Source organism: Erythrolamprus reginae, chromosome 9 (assembly GCF_031021105.1).
Source record: "Erythrolamprus reginae isolate rEryReg1 chromosome 9, rEryReg1.hap1, whole genome shotgun sequence".
Taxonomy (NCBI): domain Eukaryota; kingdom Metazoa; phylum Chordata; class Lepidosauria; order Squamata; family Dipsadidae; genus Erythrolamprus; species Erythrolamprus reginae.
The window spans coordinates 25781657-25801655 of record NC_091958.1 but is presented as its reverse complement, the minus strand read 5'-3'; the positions used below and the strand labels follow the sequence as shown (position 1 = coordinate 25801655).

Here is a 19999-nt window from a genome sequence, read left to right as displayed (position 1 = left end):
GAAGCAATTTTTCCCATAGGAATCAATGTAAAAGCAAATAATGCATGCAAACCCATTAGGAAAGAAACAAAAGCTCAGAATTTGGGTGAGAGGAGGAGGAAGAAGAAGAGGAGGAGGACAGTCGCTGCTGAAGGAAGAAGGTGAGGTGAGATGAATTTAAAAAATCCAAAACTTTAAGGCTTAAAAAAAAAAAGAGGCACCCTGAGGTGGCGAGGAGGAGCATGCGCCTCCCATACACCCGGCACGAGGCTGCCTCCCATACTCTGCGCCAGAGAGAGAAACCCAGGGGGAATGGCAGGCCTTTGTGCTGCTCTCAAATTTCCTGGGAAATTTTTCCAGGCTCGGGTTCTTAAGTAGAAAATGATTCTTAAGAAGAGGCAAAAAAATCTTGAACACCCAGTTCTTATCTAGAAAAGTTCTTAAGTAGAGGCGTTCTTAAGTAGAGGCACCACTGTAATTATATAAAAAGATATCTTGGGTTTCCCCCCCCCTCAATTGTTTAATGCTGGAACCTTGATCGGAGGTGCTATTAATTGGTGAAAGAAGATATTATACTCGAACACAGTGGGAAATGACTTTGACAGTGAGGATTAGTAAGTGATGATATAAAAAAATAAAGAAAACAAAGGAAATAGTGAAAGACAAACTGTCTGGCCGAAGCGATTGTTGACTTGGAAACTTTGGCCTGCCACATGTTATGCTTTAGAATGTATTCCTGCTGTGGAAACTTGGGAGGGGCTATTGCATGAGGGATGTAGATGGTGCGCCCAGGTGTGCAGCTCTGGTATGAAAACAGGCTCCCGTGTGTGATTTGGTTTCTGCACATGTGCAGCAAGCCAAATCTTACATGAGGAAGCACGCGAGAGAGCGAGATTTCAGCTATTTCCATCAACTTTCTTTGCTTCTGTGCATGCGCGGAAGCAAAAATATCGGCAAAAATAGCCGAAATCTCGCTCGCATGTGTCCTTGCACAAGAATTGGCTTGCTGCACATGCTGACAGGGGCGTGCATGACCGAGGGGCATGTGCACACCCACAATGACCCCCGAGGGAGCTCCAGTAGGAGGTAAGAAGAGCAGCCCTACACTGGATGTACAGATGTAGCCATCACAAATTCCTTCTAGATTCTCAAGGTCATCCTTTGTTCAGTGCGTGGGCAGATGTGTTTAAGGTCTGGTCTGATGGATAACGCAGACAAATCCGATACACGTCTGGCCGATGTAATAGCCACTAGAAAGGCTGTCTTGATGGAGAGAAATTTGAGCTGGATGGATCTCAAAGGCTCAAAGGGAGGACCAGTCAGAGCCTTCAACACAAGGGACAAGTCCCACGTTGGGAATCTATGCAGTATTGGAGGGTGTTTGTTCATAGCACCCTTGAGAAAGTCACGTATCCAAGGGTGAATAGCCAAAGAGCGGTATTCTGGTAACCGAATAACAGTTGCCAATGCCGCCACCTGCCTCCTCAGTGTGCTGGGAGTTAGTCCTTTTTCAAGGCCCAATTGCAAAAATTCTAGCACAGCAATTATTTGAGCCCTCTCCGGTTCCATATCCTTTCCGTTGCAGAACTTACAAAAGGCCGACCACGTTGCCTGATAAATCCTGGACGTGGATGGCCGGCGGGCAGCCTGCATTGTGGCAATGATACTGTCTGGTAAAGATTGCTCTCTCAGCTTGTTCCTTTCAAATGCCAAACAGCTAATTGAAACCATTGTGGGTCTGGGTGATAGACTGACCCTTGGCTGAGTGCGATTATCTTGTCCGAAATCCTCCAAGGTGGGGAGATTGACAGAGCTATTAAGTCCGAGAACCACAGGCGGCGTGGCCAATGTGGTGCAACAAGCAACACTTCCGCCTCCTCCAGTAGAATTTTGTCTATTACTCTTTGAATCAAATTCGTTGGAGGGAAGGCGTATAAGAGGCCGCGTGGCCAGCTCGACCTCAGGGCGTTGACTTTCTCCGCCGTGGGTGAATGGAACCGAGAATAGAACCTGGGGAGCTGTGTATTGGTGTGAGAGGCGAACAAGTCCACCAGCGGAGTCCCAAATCGAAGCGTGATCTTGTGGAACAACTGTGGATCCAGTCTCCACTCCGTGGGGTCCAAGGTGGTTCGGCTCAGCCAATCGGCCTGGACATTGTTGACGCCTGCTATGTGCTCCGCAGAGAGAGAAGCCAAGTTGTATTCGGCCCAACTGAAAAGAGCCATGGCCTCCCTCATGAGGCACGGTGATCTCGTGCCTCCCTGGTGGTTGAGGTAGGCCTTCATTGCCACATTGTCCGTTAAGACAAGCACGTGTTTCCCCTGAACCAAAGGTGTAAAGTGTTGGAGCGCTAAGAACACAGCCCGGAGCTCCAGAAGGTTGATGTTTACCAGGCTGAGGTCCTCCTTGGTCCAAAGTCCTTGTGCCACCTGGAGGTCTATGTGCGTGCCCCAACCCGACAAGCTAGCGTCTGTAGTCATGACGACCTGATCGTGGGTCTGGAACGAACACCCCTGAAACAGGGCTGACGAAGCCCACCAGGCCAAAGACGTCCTGACCCCCTGTGGGAGCCTGATTTTCTTGCTTGACTGGCCCAGTTTTGCTCTCTGGGCCGGAAGCAGGAACCCTTGCAACGGGCGGATGTGATGTCTGGCCCAAGGCACGATTCCTATACACGAGACCATGGTCCCCAGCAGCCTGGACAATGAGGCTAGGGAGACCTTCTGTTGTCTCTGGATGGAGGTTATCAAGGCTATGATGTTGTCCTGCCTGTCCGGTGAAAGTGACACTATGCTCGTAGTTGTGTCTATTATCGAGCCCAGATGTAGGAGCCTTGTAGATGGTTCCAGTTGGCTCTTGGGGAGATTGATTGTAAAGCCGTGTTCTTCCAGAATCTTCCTCGTAAGGTGGAGGTCTTGGTGTGCCCCTGCCTGGGACTTGGACAAAATGATTATATCGTCCAAGTATGCCATCAGGCGGACAGACTGCGCGCGCAGATGTGCGGTAAGCACATCCAGCAACTTCGTGAAGGTGCGAGGGGCCGATGACAGGCCGAATGGCATGGCCCGGTACTGATAATTTGTCCCCTCTACACAGAATCGTAGATACTTGCGATGTGGTGGGAAGATCGGCACGTGCAGATAAGCCTCCTTCAGGTCCAAGGAGGTAAGGAAGTCCCGCGGGCGCACTGCCGCTAGGATGGTATGCAGAGTGTGCATCCTGAATCTCCGGTAAAGAATGTATAGATTCAACTGTTTCAGATTCAGAATTAAGCGACACCCCCCCGATGTCTTGGGGACTGTGAACACCATAGAATAAAATCCCGTGCCCTCTGCGTGTTTGGGCACAGGCTCTATGGCCTGGATCTCCAGTAGGTGGCTTATTTCTTGGTGTAGTTCCTTCCTTTTGATGGGGTTCCGTGGTCTTGGGCAGTGCAGGAATCGGTTGGGTGGGGGCTGAATGAACTCCAACCGCAGTCCCTGTGTCACTGTAGATAGTGCCCATTTGTCTGAGGATGTGGCACGCCAGGAGGTACTGTAAAGGTGGAGTTTCCCTTCTACTGGCTGTGTCATGGGAAAGTCATTTGGGGCGTTTAAAACCCCTCTGGTTGGAACCACGAAATGGGCGCCTAGTAGGTTGATATCCTCTTGTCCTGTCTTGAAAGGGCGCTCGGTCATTCCTGTAGGCATTTTGGTTGAAATTGCCTTGAGAGAAGGGCCTAAACGTCTGGCTTGACCGTGAGGTGTCCCAGCGAAAGGACTGGCGCCGATTGTAAGGATTCTGGCGGCGATCTTGTCCCCTCTTGGACCTGGGAAGTATCTTCCGTTTGTCCTTGTCCTCTATGAGGACTTTTTCCAATATGTCTCCAAATAGTTGAGACCCCTGGAAAGGCGATGAGGCCAGACGCCATTTTGATTTAGTGTCTGCTTGCCAGCTGCGCAGCCACAGCAGTCGATGCGATGCAAGGGTGGCGGACATCCCTCTGCCCGCGAATTTGGCAGCATGTAAGGTGGCATCGGCTGAAAATTCCGCCGCTGCCAACAACTTGCTAAGATCCTGGCGCATTCTCCCCTCCTCTGGCCCCAGGCGAGACAGCATATCCTCAATCCATACTATGGAGGCTCTGTTAAAAAAAGATGCAGCCGCTGCTGCGCGGAACCCCCATCCGGCCATCATATGTGTCTTCCTCAGAAGTACCTCAGCCTTCTTGTCCTCTGGCTTCAAATTGTCTCCCATCTCGGCAGGAACCAGAGCGTTGGAAACCAGAGTTACAACCGGCTGGTCTATAGGGGGGAACTGAAGCAGGGCCTCCACTTCATCATCAAACGTGTAGAATTTTCTTTCTACCACTGATGGTCCCTGGGCTGCCGCCGGATATTGCCACGGTCTTTTAATGCTTTGTACAAAGATCTCAGATGCCGGGACATGGTCTGTTTCAGGCTTAGGTTCCTTCAACAGAGTAGAGGATCTGGATGGTATGGTTTGGGAAGGTTGAGCCGGATCCTTCAACTCCATTGTCTGTTTTGCCTTAAATAATAGTGTCCTGAACGAGGATTGTTTAAACAAACCCGCTACCAGCGGCTGTTCTGGAGGGGTTTCATCCTCTGACATATCATAGTCCTTGTCACTATCCTCCATTAACACTGGCTCTTCAGTCACAGATCCTAAACCCGAAAGGGGCGGTGCAGACCAGAGATCCCGGCTTGTGGCTTGCTTTGGCTGCTGAAGCCCTTGTTGGGCTCCAACTGCTATGCCCTGTGAATAGGCATTAGTGATTAATTCCTGAATGGCTGGTGACATATTCTGCCACGTATCAGGCTGAGCCCTGAGTCCCGCAGCTGTAGGAGTGAAGGTAGCTGCTGGAATCACTTTGGGCTGAGGGGAGCCTCCCCACACTGATCTCTCCTGGCCCGCTGAGCCTGGCCTACTTCGAGGAGCATGTAGCAGAGGCAATACTTGGTGGTCTGGAGACCAATCAATCTCAGTTCTGGCTTCTCTTGGGATGGTTATGGTAGCCTGCCCAAGACCCAACGATGGTGCAGCCCTGGCCAAAGGAACAGTATTAAGGGCTGCCTCCAACTTCTGTTCAAGGGCTTGGATCCGCCTCTCGGCCTCCTTGATGGCTGAGGAAGATGACTGTGAGGACTTGGCCTTTATCTTCCCTTGGGCTTGGGCACCGGGGTAGGAGGGAGACTTTGTTCTCCATTGGTATTTGTCTCCATAATACTCACAGTTAAGCAATGTCTGTGAAAAGAGGAACGGAACTGACAAGTAGCTCTGTTTTTCACTGATTAACCGATCCTGAAAATGGCTCCCCGGGCTGTCAGTGGAGTGCGCATGTGCGTTCCTGCCCTGCCAGCCATTCCTCGCGCCCTTTTGAGCGGTTACCGAGGCAAAATACAAGAGGGGGGAGGGGCTTCCCGCCAACCGCCAAAAATGGCGGGCGCGGTGTACTGCCCTCATTAATATGGGCCTTGAAGGGAGAGTGCTGTTGCCCCTCAGCCCCACCGCCAGCCCTCGAGTAGAAAAAAGGGATCATGCTTCCGCATTCCCTTAGCGCTCCAGGCAGGCGTCAAACATATGGGAGGTAGCCAGCCTCCTTTACCTAATGACCGATCGCTCGAACGATTCCTTCGGCCGGAGGGAGGGGCCGCAGCCTTCCTCCCTCAAACTCAGGCGGCGGCATCAAGGGGCTTGCGGCTTAGCCGCTAAACATATGGGCGGCGGTCCTTTGAAGCTTGCCGCGTTACTGTTTAAGCGGCGGCTGCGCGCCCCAGCTGCTAGCAAACGGCCGCCGAACATATGAGCTGCTGCAGCCTCAGCTTCCTGGCGGCAATAGCAGCCTCCCTCGATGCTGGGCAATTGAAACAGTCTTCGGGGGACTCCGTGTCCCCGAGCCTCCCAGTGGGGGGGGGGCGGACCCCCCCACCTTTGGCTCTCAGCCGAGTTTGGCCACGGAGGCCAGTGACCCCAGGCTGGCACCCCTTAGTGGGACAGTACCCTCCATGAGGGAAGAGGTCTCCAGGGGGAATCTGGTGGGGGTGCTGTCCACGGAGGACAGAAAACCCCTCCTGTCTTCTGCAGCATCTGAAAAATAGAAAAAACAAGAAGAGAAAAAAACAGGTTAGTCAAATTAAAACAATTTCTTTATTTCACTTCATTACAAGCTAACTCATACGTCTCGTTACATGGACTGAGTTTTTAAAACTGAGCTCACTGGGGGCAGGCAAGGGGCGGTGCCTAATATTATGTTAATTTTAAACTCAGTCTCGACCAATAAGATTGAGAATAACCCATATTGGACTCTCCTTCCAGATGCAATGGAGAATAGCATTATCATGTTTTTGTTCCTGTTCAAGGGTGTCTTTGCTGAGTATTGTTTGGATGGTTGGTAGATTGTTGAGGTAATGGTTGCTATGGTTGTGCATGTGGTTGAGGTAGTAGTTGTTGTATTGGAGTATGATTTTGAGCATTTGAATTTCCATTTGTCTGTGCTGTAATTTTTTTTATCCAAAGATGTGAAGCATGCTTCTATGCATGCCTCTATGCATGCTTCCATGGAATCTGTATTCTTTTTAGGGGCATTTTTGCTTTTGCTTCTTTTTCTTTAAGTTTGGATTACTTGGGGTTTGGACCATTTTTTTACTTTTTCCTCTTTTGGGGGGGTCTATTTTGAAACATATTGGATTTTTTTTTTAATCTTTTCCTTGTTTCTATTTTAAACTATTTTTTGCTTTCCCTTTACAGTGGAACCTTGACATACGAGCAGCTCTACTTACGAGCTACTCGAGATAAGAGCTGGGAGGGGAGCGACATTTTTGTTCGCCTCCCGAGCTCACATTCGGGATACGAGCACCAAGGAGCTGTCTCCTGAAGCCGAACACTAACTTCCGCTTTCGGCTTCAGGAGACAGCTCCTTGGCGCTCGTATCCCGCATGTTTTAAAAGGTTGCAGCCGGCCTGGGGGGCTGGGGGGGGTGCTGGCAAGCCCCCCAGGCCGGCTGCAACCTTTTAAAACACGCGCGCAGCTTCGCAGCTGTCTCCTGAAGCCGGAACGCTAACTTCCGCGTTCGGCTTCAGGAGACAGCTGCAAAGCGGCGCGCGTGTTTTAAAACGTGGCAGCCGGCTTGGGGGGCTCGGGGGGAAGCCCCCTAGCCCCCCAGGCCGGCTGCTACGTTTTAAAACACGCGCGCCGCTTTGCAGCTGTCTCTGAACGCTAACTTCCGCGTTCGGCGGCAGCGGTTTTTGTTGTTGTTGCACGGATTAATTGACTTTACATTGTTTCCTATGGGAAACAATGTTTCATCATACGAGCGTTCCGACTTACGAGCCTCCTTCCGGAACCAATTAGTCTCGTAAGTCGGGGTTCTACTGTATTACTTTTGTCTTTTGTATGCTCATTTGATTACAATAAAACACAATATTGGATTATAAATACTTGGAACATAAGAATTGATAAAGATGGATAAGAAGAAGAAAACATCATATACATCAACAACAACATAGCGCCCAGCACACAAAGTGACAGATTCTGCAGATAAACCCAATATTACAGAATTGAAGAACACAATGCAAGCTATGCAAGCAAATCTTACAGATGCTATAAAAGAAAGTATAGGTAAAGTGGAAGAAGAACTGAAAGAGATTAAATAATTGATGGAAAAGAATGAACAATGCTTAAAGAAAGTGAAGGGAGAGTTGAGGCAACGGAAAAGATGGAGGAACTGGATGAGCAACTCACAAACGCACGCAGAAGCAAAAAAAAACCCACCGAAAATCAGCGTAATATCATGGATATGCATGCGCATCTCAATTTCCGCTACAGGAACCCTGATCTCATCTATACCAGATGCAACCCGCTACTGATCATAATTAGTATATATACATAAATGTTAGAAATTGAAAGATTATATGTGTATTTAAAAACATTACTATTATTACTGTGTGTAAAATATATTGACCCAGACAATACTTTGTCCACCAAGCATCTATGGATGTTAAAGAAAAAAATACAAATATATATATTTTTTTAAAAATCTACTTGTCCGATGAAGCCCTGCTTTTCTTTGCCTTGCCTGCCATCAATGCAACACTTCAGATACTTGTTGTGCTCCAAACAGGTTCCTCATTTCGTACCTCTTCTCTTGGGGCAAATTTGACCTGCACGTTGAGCCGCTCTCCAGGAGTCAGGATGCCATATGGGGGAATCATCTCAAAGACATGGGGCTTCATCTTGTGTTCACGCATTTTCCGGCGCAAAGTCAATGGCATGTGCTTATCCACCTGAGTTTACAACAAACAATGAAGTCATGAGCAAAGCTTGCTTCTTTATGCCATTCTGAAGAATCCTTCTGAAGGACAGCACACCCTGGAGAATGAGAATTATTGGCTCAGCCTACACCAAACTTTTGACTGAGTTTCTAGAAACTCCTTTAAGGTGTCCCTGGAAGTAGGGTGGGTTTCCATCTAAACGAACAAGTCTTCGGAGAGGGGCGGCATACAAATCTAATAAATAATAATAAAAAAAGGTTTTCTTCTGCAGGCAAGTGAGACTAATGGAGGTTTCAAGATAAACAAAAATTCAACTCTGTCTCCTCCACTGTACAGGTGTATTCCTGGTCCATAGTATGTGATTTAATAACTTACCAACTAGAGAATAGGGTCATTATATTGTGTAGGGCTTTGTTTTGCATTCTGAAGGATTTGTATGGGAAAAAACAGAATCAGGAGTTGTGAAATCAAGACTCTGTGGCAAATCTTTTAAAATTTATCTGATTAAATTTATATGGAAACAAGAATCTTGTTTCTCACTTCTAAACATTTTCCTGAATGTTACACAGGTCAAAAGGGCTCGGACCAAGAACCCAAACTGCACCTTTCAAGCAGTTCAACTTCCATCTCACACCAAAACCCTACAGATCAAGCTGCTTTTCAAATGCAAACAGGGAAGAGCAAAGCAAGATCTATTTCAGTGTTGTGTTACCTTTTTCATTTGTTCATTGCTTGTGGCAAACCACTCGCATACGACCTGCAGCTGATTGTGAAGCTGGATGGTCTCCACCTGGCACTGCCCACACTGGACAGCAGAGAACTCCAGATTGTCACTGGACATGCAAAGAGATGGCATGATCACCGTGGCCCGAAGAGAGATGTGGAACGTGGGACCAGCCACAACCTGCAGTGAATTGTATCAAATCAGGGATGAAATTCAAAATTCTTCCCTATCGGTTCTGTGGGCAAGGCTTGGTGGATGTGGCAGAGAAAGGATACTGCAAAATCTCCGTCCCCACCCCACTCTTGACAAGTGTATATTTTTTTTAATGTACAGTGAGAGCCTATGCACCAAGGACAAATTCCTTGTGTATCCACTCACACTTGGCCAATAAAGAATTCTATTCTACTCTTTACAAGAAATAAAAAATTCTAAATTTCACCCCTGCATCAAACCCTCCTGAGTGTAATAGAAACATAGAAACATAGAAGTCTGACGGCAGAAAAAGACCTAATGCATGGTGTATGACTTCCATTCTCCCCCAGACCCTTCTACCCCCACCTTCAGAACGTCTGGCATAACCATAGATCAAATGCACCAAGGGGCACATGGACACCACCTTCCCTGAGCCTAATTAGAGAGTAGAGCTGGAAAAATGAAATGAGAATAATCCAGACAATTCAGGCTCTGAAGGACAGCCCCCATTGCCTGCAGGCCATCTCAACCATTGCTCCACTCCATCTTGTTGTAAGCAGGTGGGACTCCAGGGCAGCCTTAGGTTCCTTCCTACCAAGCGGGGGTGGCCTGTTTCACATATCCAAGCCAACTCGGCAAGATAAAGACATTCTGCTCTTGCAGTTGTTAGGATAAGCTGTTGGTTCTGCAGGTGGGCTATCTAAACTCTTCATCGGATAAGCTGTTCAACTCTACTTGCCCAGCTCTCACATCACATCCCCTATCTTTTCCTTTCATGGGTAACACTGCAACTCTTGCCAAGGGGTGTCCTAATCCTGCAAATTACAATTACACTATCAAAAATGTAGATGATTGAAGTATAAACAGTAACCCTGCATTCTCTGCCATCATCTCCCCCAACACAAGGGCCTTGGGATCATTTGAGGATTGGTTGGCTAAAGCCCTGGAGGCTACTGAGAATGAGAAGACATTTGAGTTCTGGATTATATTAGATCATGCTTGAATAGCCTTGAATTGCCTCCACCTCACTCCTGGATCCCAGAATTCCCCCTGGTTTTCAGAGGAGCCGAAGATATGAAGTGGGAGAAGAAACACCCAGAGCACAGTTGGTGGATCGCCAGGAGCAAATCTGACTATACACAGCCTGGGGCCACTAGCAGTAAGGGCCCCATGGAACTAAAGGTAGTGAAACGCAAATATTTATTTCTTCTGTGTGAGATCCTGGCTGATTAAGGCCACGTGGGAGGGTGTGTGTAATTAGTTTAGGCCAGGGGTGTCAAACTCAAGGCTCAAGGGCTGGATCCAACCCATGAGGTATTTAGATCTGGTCCTTGTGGCCACCCTGGAAACAGTGAAGGACCAACCTGCGATGCTTCTGCCAGCAAAAATGGGTTCCCGAGCTCTGTTTTTGGCTGCCATGGCCTTCTGCAACCCTCTGCCAGTGAAAATGGAGCACATGGTCCTCCCAAGCTGTGTTTTCATTGACACAGGAGGCCATGGCAGCTGAAAACGGAGGTTGGCCCCCACAGATGTCACGGACAGGAGTGACACTGAACTGGCCACACCCATCCCGGCCTCAAACACAACCCTGATAGCCCTCAATGAAATTGAGTTTGACACCCCCTGGTTGGAGCAAAGGCTACTTCCTCCTTGGAAGAGAGGGTGGTCCCACCGCTTTCAAGGGAGTGGAGGTGAGCCCCTTTCTCAATGCATCATAGCCTGACCCCCTAGTCTAGACATGTTTTGTCCATTTTCCCCCTTTTAGAGAAGATAGTAGTGCATAACTATGTATGTGTGTGTGCCTGTGTGTGTGTGGGTGTGTTTGAGTCTGCATGTGTGTATAAAAGAAACTTCAAAGCACCTTGATGGGCAACAGCACTTCTGTCTCTCCAAGGGCACAGCCGACACTCTGGGGGTCAAACCATATTTCAAATGTCTCTGTCTCGTAGGAAGGTAGATTCTTCACCCGATCCAGTTCAGTGTTGAAACCTGACTCAGGATAACAGAAACAGAAACAGCTCTCGCTACTTATGAAAATAAACCACTGTTGAACTCTGTATATATTGCATCCCCAAGACACCTCAGAGCTACTGGTTCCCCACTGCAGAAGGTTAGAGGGTGAGAAACAGAGAGCCCAAGTCCTACATGCTGAGCACTGCACAGAGTTTTGGCTTGACTGTAGTTTAATGTGACATGTGAACGTAGTCATTAGGAATTGTAAGCGATAGTGACTATCTGGGTGTGCACATCTACATATATTGAACAGACTGAACCAGGGCTTACCATTTGTTTATTTTATTTTTATTGGTTATAATCAGCAAGTTAGACCTGGCATTATTTTTGGTCACAGTAACAGAAGCCTCTTCTGGTCTGGGGTAAAAAGTCAACAATAAATTGACTCATTGCAAACACAGATAAAAGTGAGCAAGGCTGGGAAGAGATCCTGATAGATCCTCCCTCCCTCACTGCAATTTCCATGGCATAGGAAATAACCAGCAATGGACAAAGCTACTATATTTTGAATATACTGTATTTAAAAATGACACTTATCCAGTAATCATGAGAAGTTTCAATGTATTTTGTTCCATTTTAATTATTTGGGCCTTAAACCATTGTTTGCTGTTTCAACATAGGCTAGGGGAAAAAATGGAATGATGCCCTTCTTGTACCTGTGTCCCGTAAGTCCCGTCGATCTGCATGAAAGGAGACTGGGAAGTGGCCGGTGTTTGTGATCTTGATGATGTGAGTTCTGATGGTGCCCATGATTATGTAGCCAAAATCTAAGATATACTCAGGTAGCTGGGCTCTAAAAAAAGTATAATGTGGGTGACATTCACATAAACAGGATGAGTGATATTTTCCACATAATCTCAAATTTCACCAGTTCATTTCATTCATTCATTCATTCATTCATTCATTCATTCATTCATTCATTCATTCATTCATTCATTGCAACTACATTAAAGCATGACCAGGCTGTGCTTATGAGGGAGAGAAAGGGAGTTAAGCAGCAAGCCATAGAATCAGAGGGATGGAAGAAACCTTGGAGGTCTTCGAGTCCAACATCAGCCCAGGGCAGGAATCCTTATACCATCACAGACAAATGTTTGTCCAATGTCTTCCTAGTTTGAGATTGGATCTCCTGCTGAAGAACTTGGTGCTCCTTGTCCTGCCCTCTGGTGCTTTGTGGAATAGGTTGACCCCCTCTCTTCTGTGACAGTCCCTCAGGTACTGAAAGACAGCTATCCTGTCACCCCGAGTCCTTCTTGCTAGGCTAGACATATCAAGGGGTGGAATACCGCCCGGATTTGGGGGGGGGCGCAGTGGAGTAACGAAAATGGAGCTCCACCCAAGAGCACCCAATTTGCACTGAAAGATGTTGAAAGAAAATGCAGGGCATCCTGCCTAAGTCACACCCACAATGTGGTAGTAAAAATTTTGGTACCCCTTCACTGGACATATCTAATGTCAACGATCCCATTCATTTACCCAGCAAAGAAAGACTCCTGGGCCATTGTCAAGAGGATAATTGATTAAGCTTAATCTGGTGTTTTTTCATGCAGAAAATGCAATTAACATTCCTTTTTCCCTGGACATGCCCCCTCTCCCCCTCCCCTGTTATCAGCAAACATTATATATATTTATTTATTTATTTATTTATTTATTTGGGTAAAGGGCCTTTGGTTTCCGCAGGCTTTTCTGCTTTGCAGTGACCCTGGCTAGCAGGTGTCCTTCCGTCTTCTGCAGGCATGCTTAAGTTTCCCTCCCCCCACCCCCACCTCCCTGCTTTCCAACCCTCTTCCCTCCCCATTGCGGCCATCCCTCCTTGCTAATGTTAGGCTGTCAGCTTTGCAAAGCTTGGCTTGAGGGATGGCAGCCATGAGACCGAGTTCCTTAACTGTTCATCATTCGACCTCTCTTCATGCACAGAAATCCTTTCATAAGCATTCATTCAGCTTAGAGGAAAAAAAACACAGCTAGCTTCTCAGGCTAGACAGTGTGTCATCCCGCTAAAGAGTGGCCTTCAAGAACAGGTGAACAGGTTTGATTTTGAAGCATGCATTTCCCTGGGAAAACTCCTGGAAGCCTCTTGGACCAGAAAGAAACTATATGCACTAACTTGACCAATTTCCGACGAGCTCGCTGACAGGCAGCTGGGTCATCCGCTGAAACAGAGGGCAGCAGCTTCTGCTGCTCCAGAGAGTGCTCTTGAACAAGCAGCCGTTCCAATTCCATCTGCAGTTTTGTGTCGAGCTAAAGACATCAGGAAGAGTCAACAACTTGAACACATCCATGACAGCACTGGACTTCTACTCTTGCATCCTGACCTCAAGCAGATCAGGATGCAGCCCCAGCCCCCAAAGCATCGGCCTTTGGTTTCACTCCCTGATTCCATGCTTTTGTCAAGCAGAAGAGGGGTTGGTCCTCAGGGGCTCAATTCCACCTGAGTGCCTCCACCCAGGCCAGCCGACCAGTCAGACGGGAGAGCTGTTCTGCTTACCATGGTGAAAGATTCTTCCGTGGGTGGTTCGTTGGCCAATGCCTCGGAATTACTGCTGAAATCTTTCTGTGTTTCCTGTTCTAGTCGCTGCTTCACTTCTTTGAGGATGATACTGTACCGCTCATTTCCTATGTAAAGCAGGAAGGCCAGGCATTCTGAGCTGAGAAATGCACGTGGAAGGGAGGTGCTCTTTTCAATGGCTTCCATGTTCTGGACTCTACCTTTCAGGATGCATTTAACAATACCAACAGTCTAATTTGGCTCTTTTGCTGCTTTCCATTTGGATGGTTGAGCAGCCCATGGTTGTATCCTGAAGATATTGAGCTCCGATGCTTTAAAATACTTTCTAAAGAAAGTGGGCTATTCCTCCCCCTATTTTTCAATATATAGTAGTGGGAACATAGAAAATAGAGACGGAACCTCTTTTCACAAGCTTTTTGATGGTTAATTATTTATTGATGCTGATTTTAATTTTCACATTTTAACCACACAAATGTTGGTGAATATTTGTGAAGGAATTGCTCTATTAATTTCATGGGAAGACAAAGTACTCTTACCGTGAATATTTCTGGGCAGATCCAAGCAAATTCTAGGGAAAATGCCCTGTCCTTTCAGAGTGATACTATCTGGTTCCAGGTGTGCCACCTGTATTTGGAAGGTTCTCTGAAAGAGCTCTGGAATTCCTGGTAAGTAATAGACCTTCAATATTTGCTCTTTTCCTGAGTCAATATAATTCTAGAAGTTGGAAAAATCAGAAAGATGATGATGATAATAATAATAATAATAATAATAACAATAATAATAATAATAATAATTTATTAGATTTGTATGCTGCCCCTCTCCAAGGACTCGGAGCGGCTCCGAGTCCTCAGAGAGGGGCGATGAAACTCTTCAACCTTTGCACAGAACACCTAGCAATCTTTCCTTGGCTTTCACAGCTCCCAAGGATACCCAGAGTACAGCGACGGTTCGTCATTAACTTGCAAAGGTATCAAATATGGTAGGAACCACCGACTCAGAATGATGAGAATGCCCATCAATTCTGCAAATGGCAGCAAAAGAGGAGAGCCAGTTCTCTGAGAGTCAATATAATTTTGAATCTGTTTTCTGTTTAAAAGGTTTTAGCTATCCAACCCAAACCTGTTTCCTGATAGGTAAAGATAAGCTTTAATATTTTAAAATGTTAAAAAAAAACCTCTATAGATAGGTTTTATAAGTTTATAATAAAATATTGTAAACAATATTTATACCAGCAGGTAATTAATATATCTTGAATAGCATTGTCAGAAACATCATATAAATCTATTTAACGCAAATTGAAATTTAATATACTATAAGACATTTCATACCTATTTTCTAGTAAAAACTACTGAGCAAAAATCGAGAACTTCCACTTCACTAAGTGTCACGACTGCAAAGTACAAATTCAAGTGACTGCACCACTCAATGTTGGCCATTCTGGCATCTCCACTGACATTGTTAACAACTAGGTCATTAATCAAGGTTGTCATGTGATTGCAACTTCTTTGAAAACTATTTTTTATTTAAAATGTTAATAACAATAGTAAAAGACAATGTAAATTAAACTCAGAGAGAAATAGAAGAAAATAAAAAGTGCAAAACAAAGGAAAGTAGAAAAAGGAAGAAATAAGAAAAGGAGGAAAGAAATATTTAAAGAAGTAATTCCCAATCTTCATCGTAACAAGTACAAATTTAGTACTTTTTCACCTCTTATAAGGTTCCACGCGAGAATCTCTTCTCATAACTCATTCCACACACACACCTTTTGGAACGTGAATAGTGTTGGGCAAACCGAACCTGCAAAGTTCAGGTTCGTACCGAACTTTGCGCGGTTTGGTATACAGGATCCGAACCTGAATTTTTGCAAAAGTTCAGCAAAAGTTCAGGTTCGGGTGAGCGCCAGGAATTGCCGCCGCCCTGCTGTCACCTTCTGAAACAGCCGGGGCGCTTTCTGACACTCTCCCGAACCCAAACTTTTGCCAAACTTCCAGGTTCGGCGTTCAGGAGACCGCCAAGAAGCGCCCTGGCTGTTTCTGAAGGTGACAGCTGGGCGGCGGTGCTTCCCAGAACATCTGGGGAGCTGTCGGCCAGTCCAGTCAGGAGGAGGTGGGGAATCCCACGAGGAGATTCCAGGGGCGGAGCTTTGACCTCACTGAGACGTCCTTCCTGGCTGGCTGAAACGGGGACTCCATGAAGGATGTCTCAGTGACGTCAAAGCTCTGCCCCTGGAATACCCTCGCGGGATTCCCCACCTCCTTTTGCGCCTCCCGACTGGCCGACAGCTCCCCGGCTGTTCTGGGAAGCGCCGCCGCCCAGCTGTCATCTTGAGAAACAGCCGGGGTGCTTCTTGGCGGTCTCCCGAATGCCGAACCCGGAAATTCGGCAAAAGTTCGGGTTCGGGAGAGCGCCCAGAAGCGCCCCGACTGTTCCGAAAGGTGACAGCTGGGCGGCGGCGCTTCAAAAGTTCAGCAAAAGTTTGGGTTTGGGTGCCAAAACCGAAAGTTTTTAAAAATTCGGGTGCCGAACCCGAACCCGAACTTTGTTGGGTTCGCCCAACACTAAACACGAACCAAAAAAGGTTCGCCATCACTGGCATAGGGCCTCTGGATTCTGGTGGTTTATTTGCAAGAATCTGTTTGCTTTCTATACTTTTTTGTATAGATCAGCATTCCAAAGTCACCAAGAAATTAATCTGGAAACCTACCCACCCCGGTTAGTCTCCTTCAATATTACTTACAGTGGCAGGTAGAATCAGTGGCACACCCGGGGGTGGGTTGTCAGCTGAGGCCTGGATGGCATCAAGCACAGAGTATTCAAATCCAACTTTTCCTTCGTTTTTCAGGATGATCTCAGCCATGCAAATCTGATCGAAGGGCTTAGGAGAGAAAGGGGAAATTATATTGTGAAACGGCGCCTGTGTTTGGGCTGAATCCCCCTTCTTGATTCCCTCACAACTCTTCACCAGGCAAGCTGGGAGGGACTTCTTCTACTAGACATACACCATGATTCAGTGTTAGAAACATTCAATGGGCCTACATGCATAAGTGACTTGACCCATGGATTGAATAGGAGACCCAAAGTGATGAAAATTTTGCTCTGCAATGATATTCAAACAGCATAATTTCAAGAAATGTGACCAAAGTTTTAAGTAGCATCAACTCATTCACTAACCAAACTGTTTCAATTTCACCTCTGGATAGCATTTTATTTAGTTTGGTAACATATATACATGTTTTTATATTTATATGCAAGTTCTGGCATTTCTTTATATTCACAGATAGTCTCCTTCTGTCCTTCACTGAAAATTAGGGAGAATCCCTTCTGAGACCTTTTTCTCCACACCTCCTTCTGGCTGGGTTGAGCTGCAGGTAGAGTTGGAACATCCCGGCAGACGCTCTAGTAAGCACACTAGAATCAGATCCAATTGGATATTCCCACCCATCAGTCAGAAACATTTCTAAGAGCAGGAGGACCGATGCCAGATCATCCCAGCCTGGAAAGTTTTCTAAGATGTTACTGGCCAGTCCTTCAGAAATTCTCATAAAATGCTGAGACTCATTCAAACACAAGACTTCATTTGAAGTGTTTATGTAAAGACTGTGCCTGGTAACATATTTACCAGCACCAGTCTCCAACATGCCAGCAACCAGATCATGCAAACAAGCAAAGCCCCATCTGCAAGATGCAGGCAGCAAGTGGAATCACACCCCCTCCGGTTTGTGAAAAAAACTGTCTCCACGGAACTGGTCCCTGGTGCTCAAAACATTGGGGGCCACTGTTCTAGACAATAAAAAGGAGTACTGTATAATGAAAAAGGGAAGACTGAGAGCTCAACAGCATTCTCTCTCTCTCTCTCTCTCTCTCTCTGTGTGTGTGTGTTCTATAAACAAATGGTATATTAGACCTACCTGGAGCCCATAATCAATTTCCTCTTGGTTGAACACATAGTGAACAAGCGAGGCTTCACCACGCAGCAGAATTTCATAGGTGGGGCCTCCCTCTACTTCACAGAGTGCTTTGACACAAGCAACAATGTTGGCATGGCCGTAGAAAGTAAATGACATTTGCTGGCTCTCATTTGGCTGCAATGTTCCATATAGTGGCAGGATGTCAAAAACCTGATTGAGCAAGGAAGGAAGAGTCACAATGTGCCCCATGACTGCTAGCTCTGCTGTCCAAAAGTCCTCCCCTTCTCTCCTAACTTATTGCTGTTTGGGCAGTGAAGAAAACAAAACCAAGGCACAAAGCATTTTTCCCCCTACTGCGAGATGGTACTAACAGGGAAGCCCAGATCAATAGGCCCTGGCAAGAATAATGCAGTTTGTGTGGTTCTTGGTGCTCTCTGAGTTTAATGGTTTTTCTTCAGACTTTTCAAACCCAGGGAGCACCAAGAGCCAGGTTAACCTCAAGCTACAATTACTCTACCGATAATGCAATTTTCCCAGTCTTCAAGGCAATTATGCTACTGTAAAAGTAATGCTAAATGTCTGAAAGCAACATTTCTCATTAAGCCTGTGAACTTAGCTTCTCTACATTATCCTCATTAGCCTCAAAGGTGCTCTTCTCATCGACTGGGAGAAGACTGCAAAGGAAGGAGAGGGGTGGCATACAAATCTAAATAATAAATAAATAAATAAATAAAAATGAGGTGGAATTTGTTTCTTGGACTATATAGTTTTCTGGGATACTTCAGCCCTTACAAGAACTTGCAGCAATGTATTTGGCTGAAGGGCTTTGAGAGGTATCCTGTACTGGAAATTCATGAAAACCCTGAAGTAAGAAAATAATAAAAAACATAGACCTTGTAGAAATGAATAAATGAGAAAAAGACCATAATAAATATTGACAGGAAAATCAGAAATGACACTGGGTAAGAACATTCTGGATCCCAGCACAGAACAGGGTTCAACTCCAGAATGTTTTTTCGCCCGCATATTTTGATTCTTTCTGAGCAAAGCTCAACAACTCCTAATGAACTTCTACATTTTTTAATGCAAGAGTAACACACCCTACCTTGTCTCTGGGCTTATTCAGATCGTGAGCAGAAATCCAAGGACAGGAAACAAGAGCCTCTGGCCAGCTGGGAAAGGTCCGGGGGGCTCCCTGACCCAGCCCCAAGGAGAAGAACGGGCCCTGCCTGAGAGAGCCCCCCTCCCCTGTCCTGGGTCCCCATCCTCGGCAGCAGAGTGGCAGTGGGGCTTACCTCTTCCACGCCTGTCAAGTGTGGCTCCTCTGGCTCTGCACACCACAGGACTTCTTTGGTTCCCGCCTGGTTCTTCTCTGGAGCCTCCTGCTTTACTTCAGATGTTTTCAAAAATAACTAGAAAACATGTGTCCATCAGAAAAAGAAACAGGCACAGAAAAGACAAATTCCCTTGCATACAGTATGTGTTTAACTCACAAAATTTCTCAGATTGGAGCCTTTCAAAAACTATTCTAAATGCAATTTATCCACAGTTCATTATTGACAAGACGCAGATGATTCAAAAAATAGGACAGGATGTAAAGATTATTAAATTTCTGGATTATTCCACTACATCCAGAAGAAAATAGAGGGCTCAAACTGAAAAGTCACCTAACATCCATGTGCTGTTCTTCTAGAAACAGTTGCCCAGGAATAGCTGGTTCCTGTCATTACAGAATTTCACTTAAAATAATCATTTGCTTTCTTTAAGGTGCTTATGCATTGATCAGTAATCCAATGGAAAAGGACAATAATCATGATGAGAATGGTGAACATTACAACCCAAACAGCAGGGCAATCTCAACTCTGATGATCTGAACAATTTTGTAGGTCTGCATCAATGAAGATGACCTGTCATCAGTTCTGATCCCTTTTGTTTATTATCTTTCTCCCCCCCCAATCCCCCCCCCCAAAGTCTAAATTTGGCTCCTGGGCAACCAGTGCAGAAGGTTTAGCAGAGCAGCAAATCACCCTCAGTTGGCATCTTCTGCAGCAGCTGCAGCTTCAAATGAAATACACATAAAGGGCCTCACAGTCATCTCAACTGGAGGTGCAATCGGGACAGGACCTGACTGAAGAGAACCAGGCTTCCCAAGGGTAGGACCTTTAGGAATCAGTTTCCAAACAGACCTCTCCCACCCCCCCAGTGAGCACTGAGGCTTTCCCCCTCCAATGCCAGAGATGCAGGAAAGTGCAAAGCTATGTCAATAAACAGGCGAACAAGGCAGGATAGAAGAGCCGAGTGAAACCAGTTCTGGCAGGCCTCTAGAAAGCTGACTGGCCCTTGCCATGTCCCGTAGTCTCCACCGACAGGACTCTGGCCTATGAAATTTATTTATTTTATTTAT

At 46.3% G+C, this 19999-nt stretch overlaps 1 protein-coding gene across 10 annotated transcripts in view; it reads right to left on the bottom strand.

Annotated features, from left to right (window-relative positions):
- Positions 1–19999, bottom strand: part of HYDIN (HYDIN axonemal central pair apparatus protein) — a 164195-nt gene that overhangs the window by 90570 nt on the left and 53626 nt on the right. For all 10 annotated transcript variants that reach the window (XM_070760601.1, XM_070760604.1, XM_070760603.1 and 7 more), the window contains 10 exons: positions 18891–19007; positions 17596–17805; positions 16425–16562; positions 14224–14401; positions 13667–13794; positions 13286–13419; positions 11835–11971; positions 11027–11154; positions 8962–9153; positions 8115–8261 (listed from right to left, as the gene is read on the bottom strand). In XM_070760601.1, the coding sequence (XP_070616702.1) occupies positions 8115–8261; positions 8962–9153; positions 11027–11154; positions 11835–11971; positions 13286–13419; positions 13667–13794; positions 14224–14401; positions 16425–16562; positions 17596–17805; positions 18891–19007 (1509 nt within the window). The remainder of the gene's footprint in view (positions 1–8114; positions 8262–8961; positions 9154–11026; positions 11155–11834; positions 11972–13285; positions 13420–13666; positions 13795–14223; positions 14402–16424; positions 16563–17595; positions 17806–18890; positions 19008–19999) is intronic.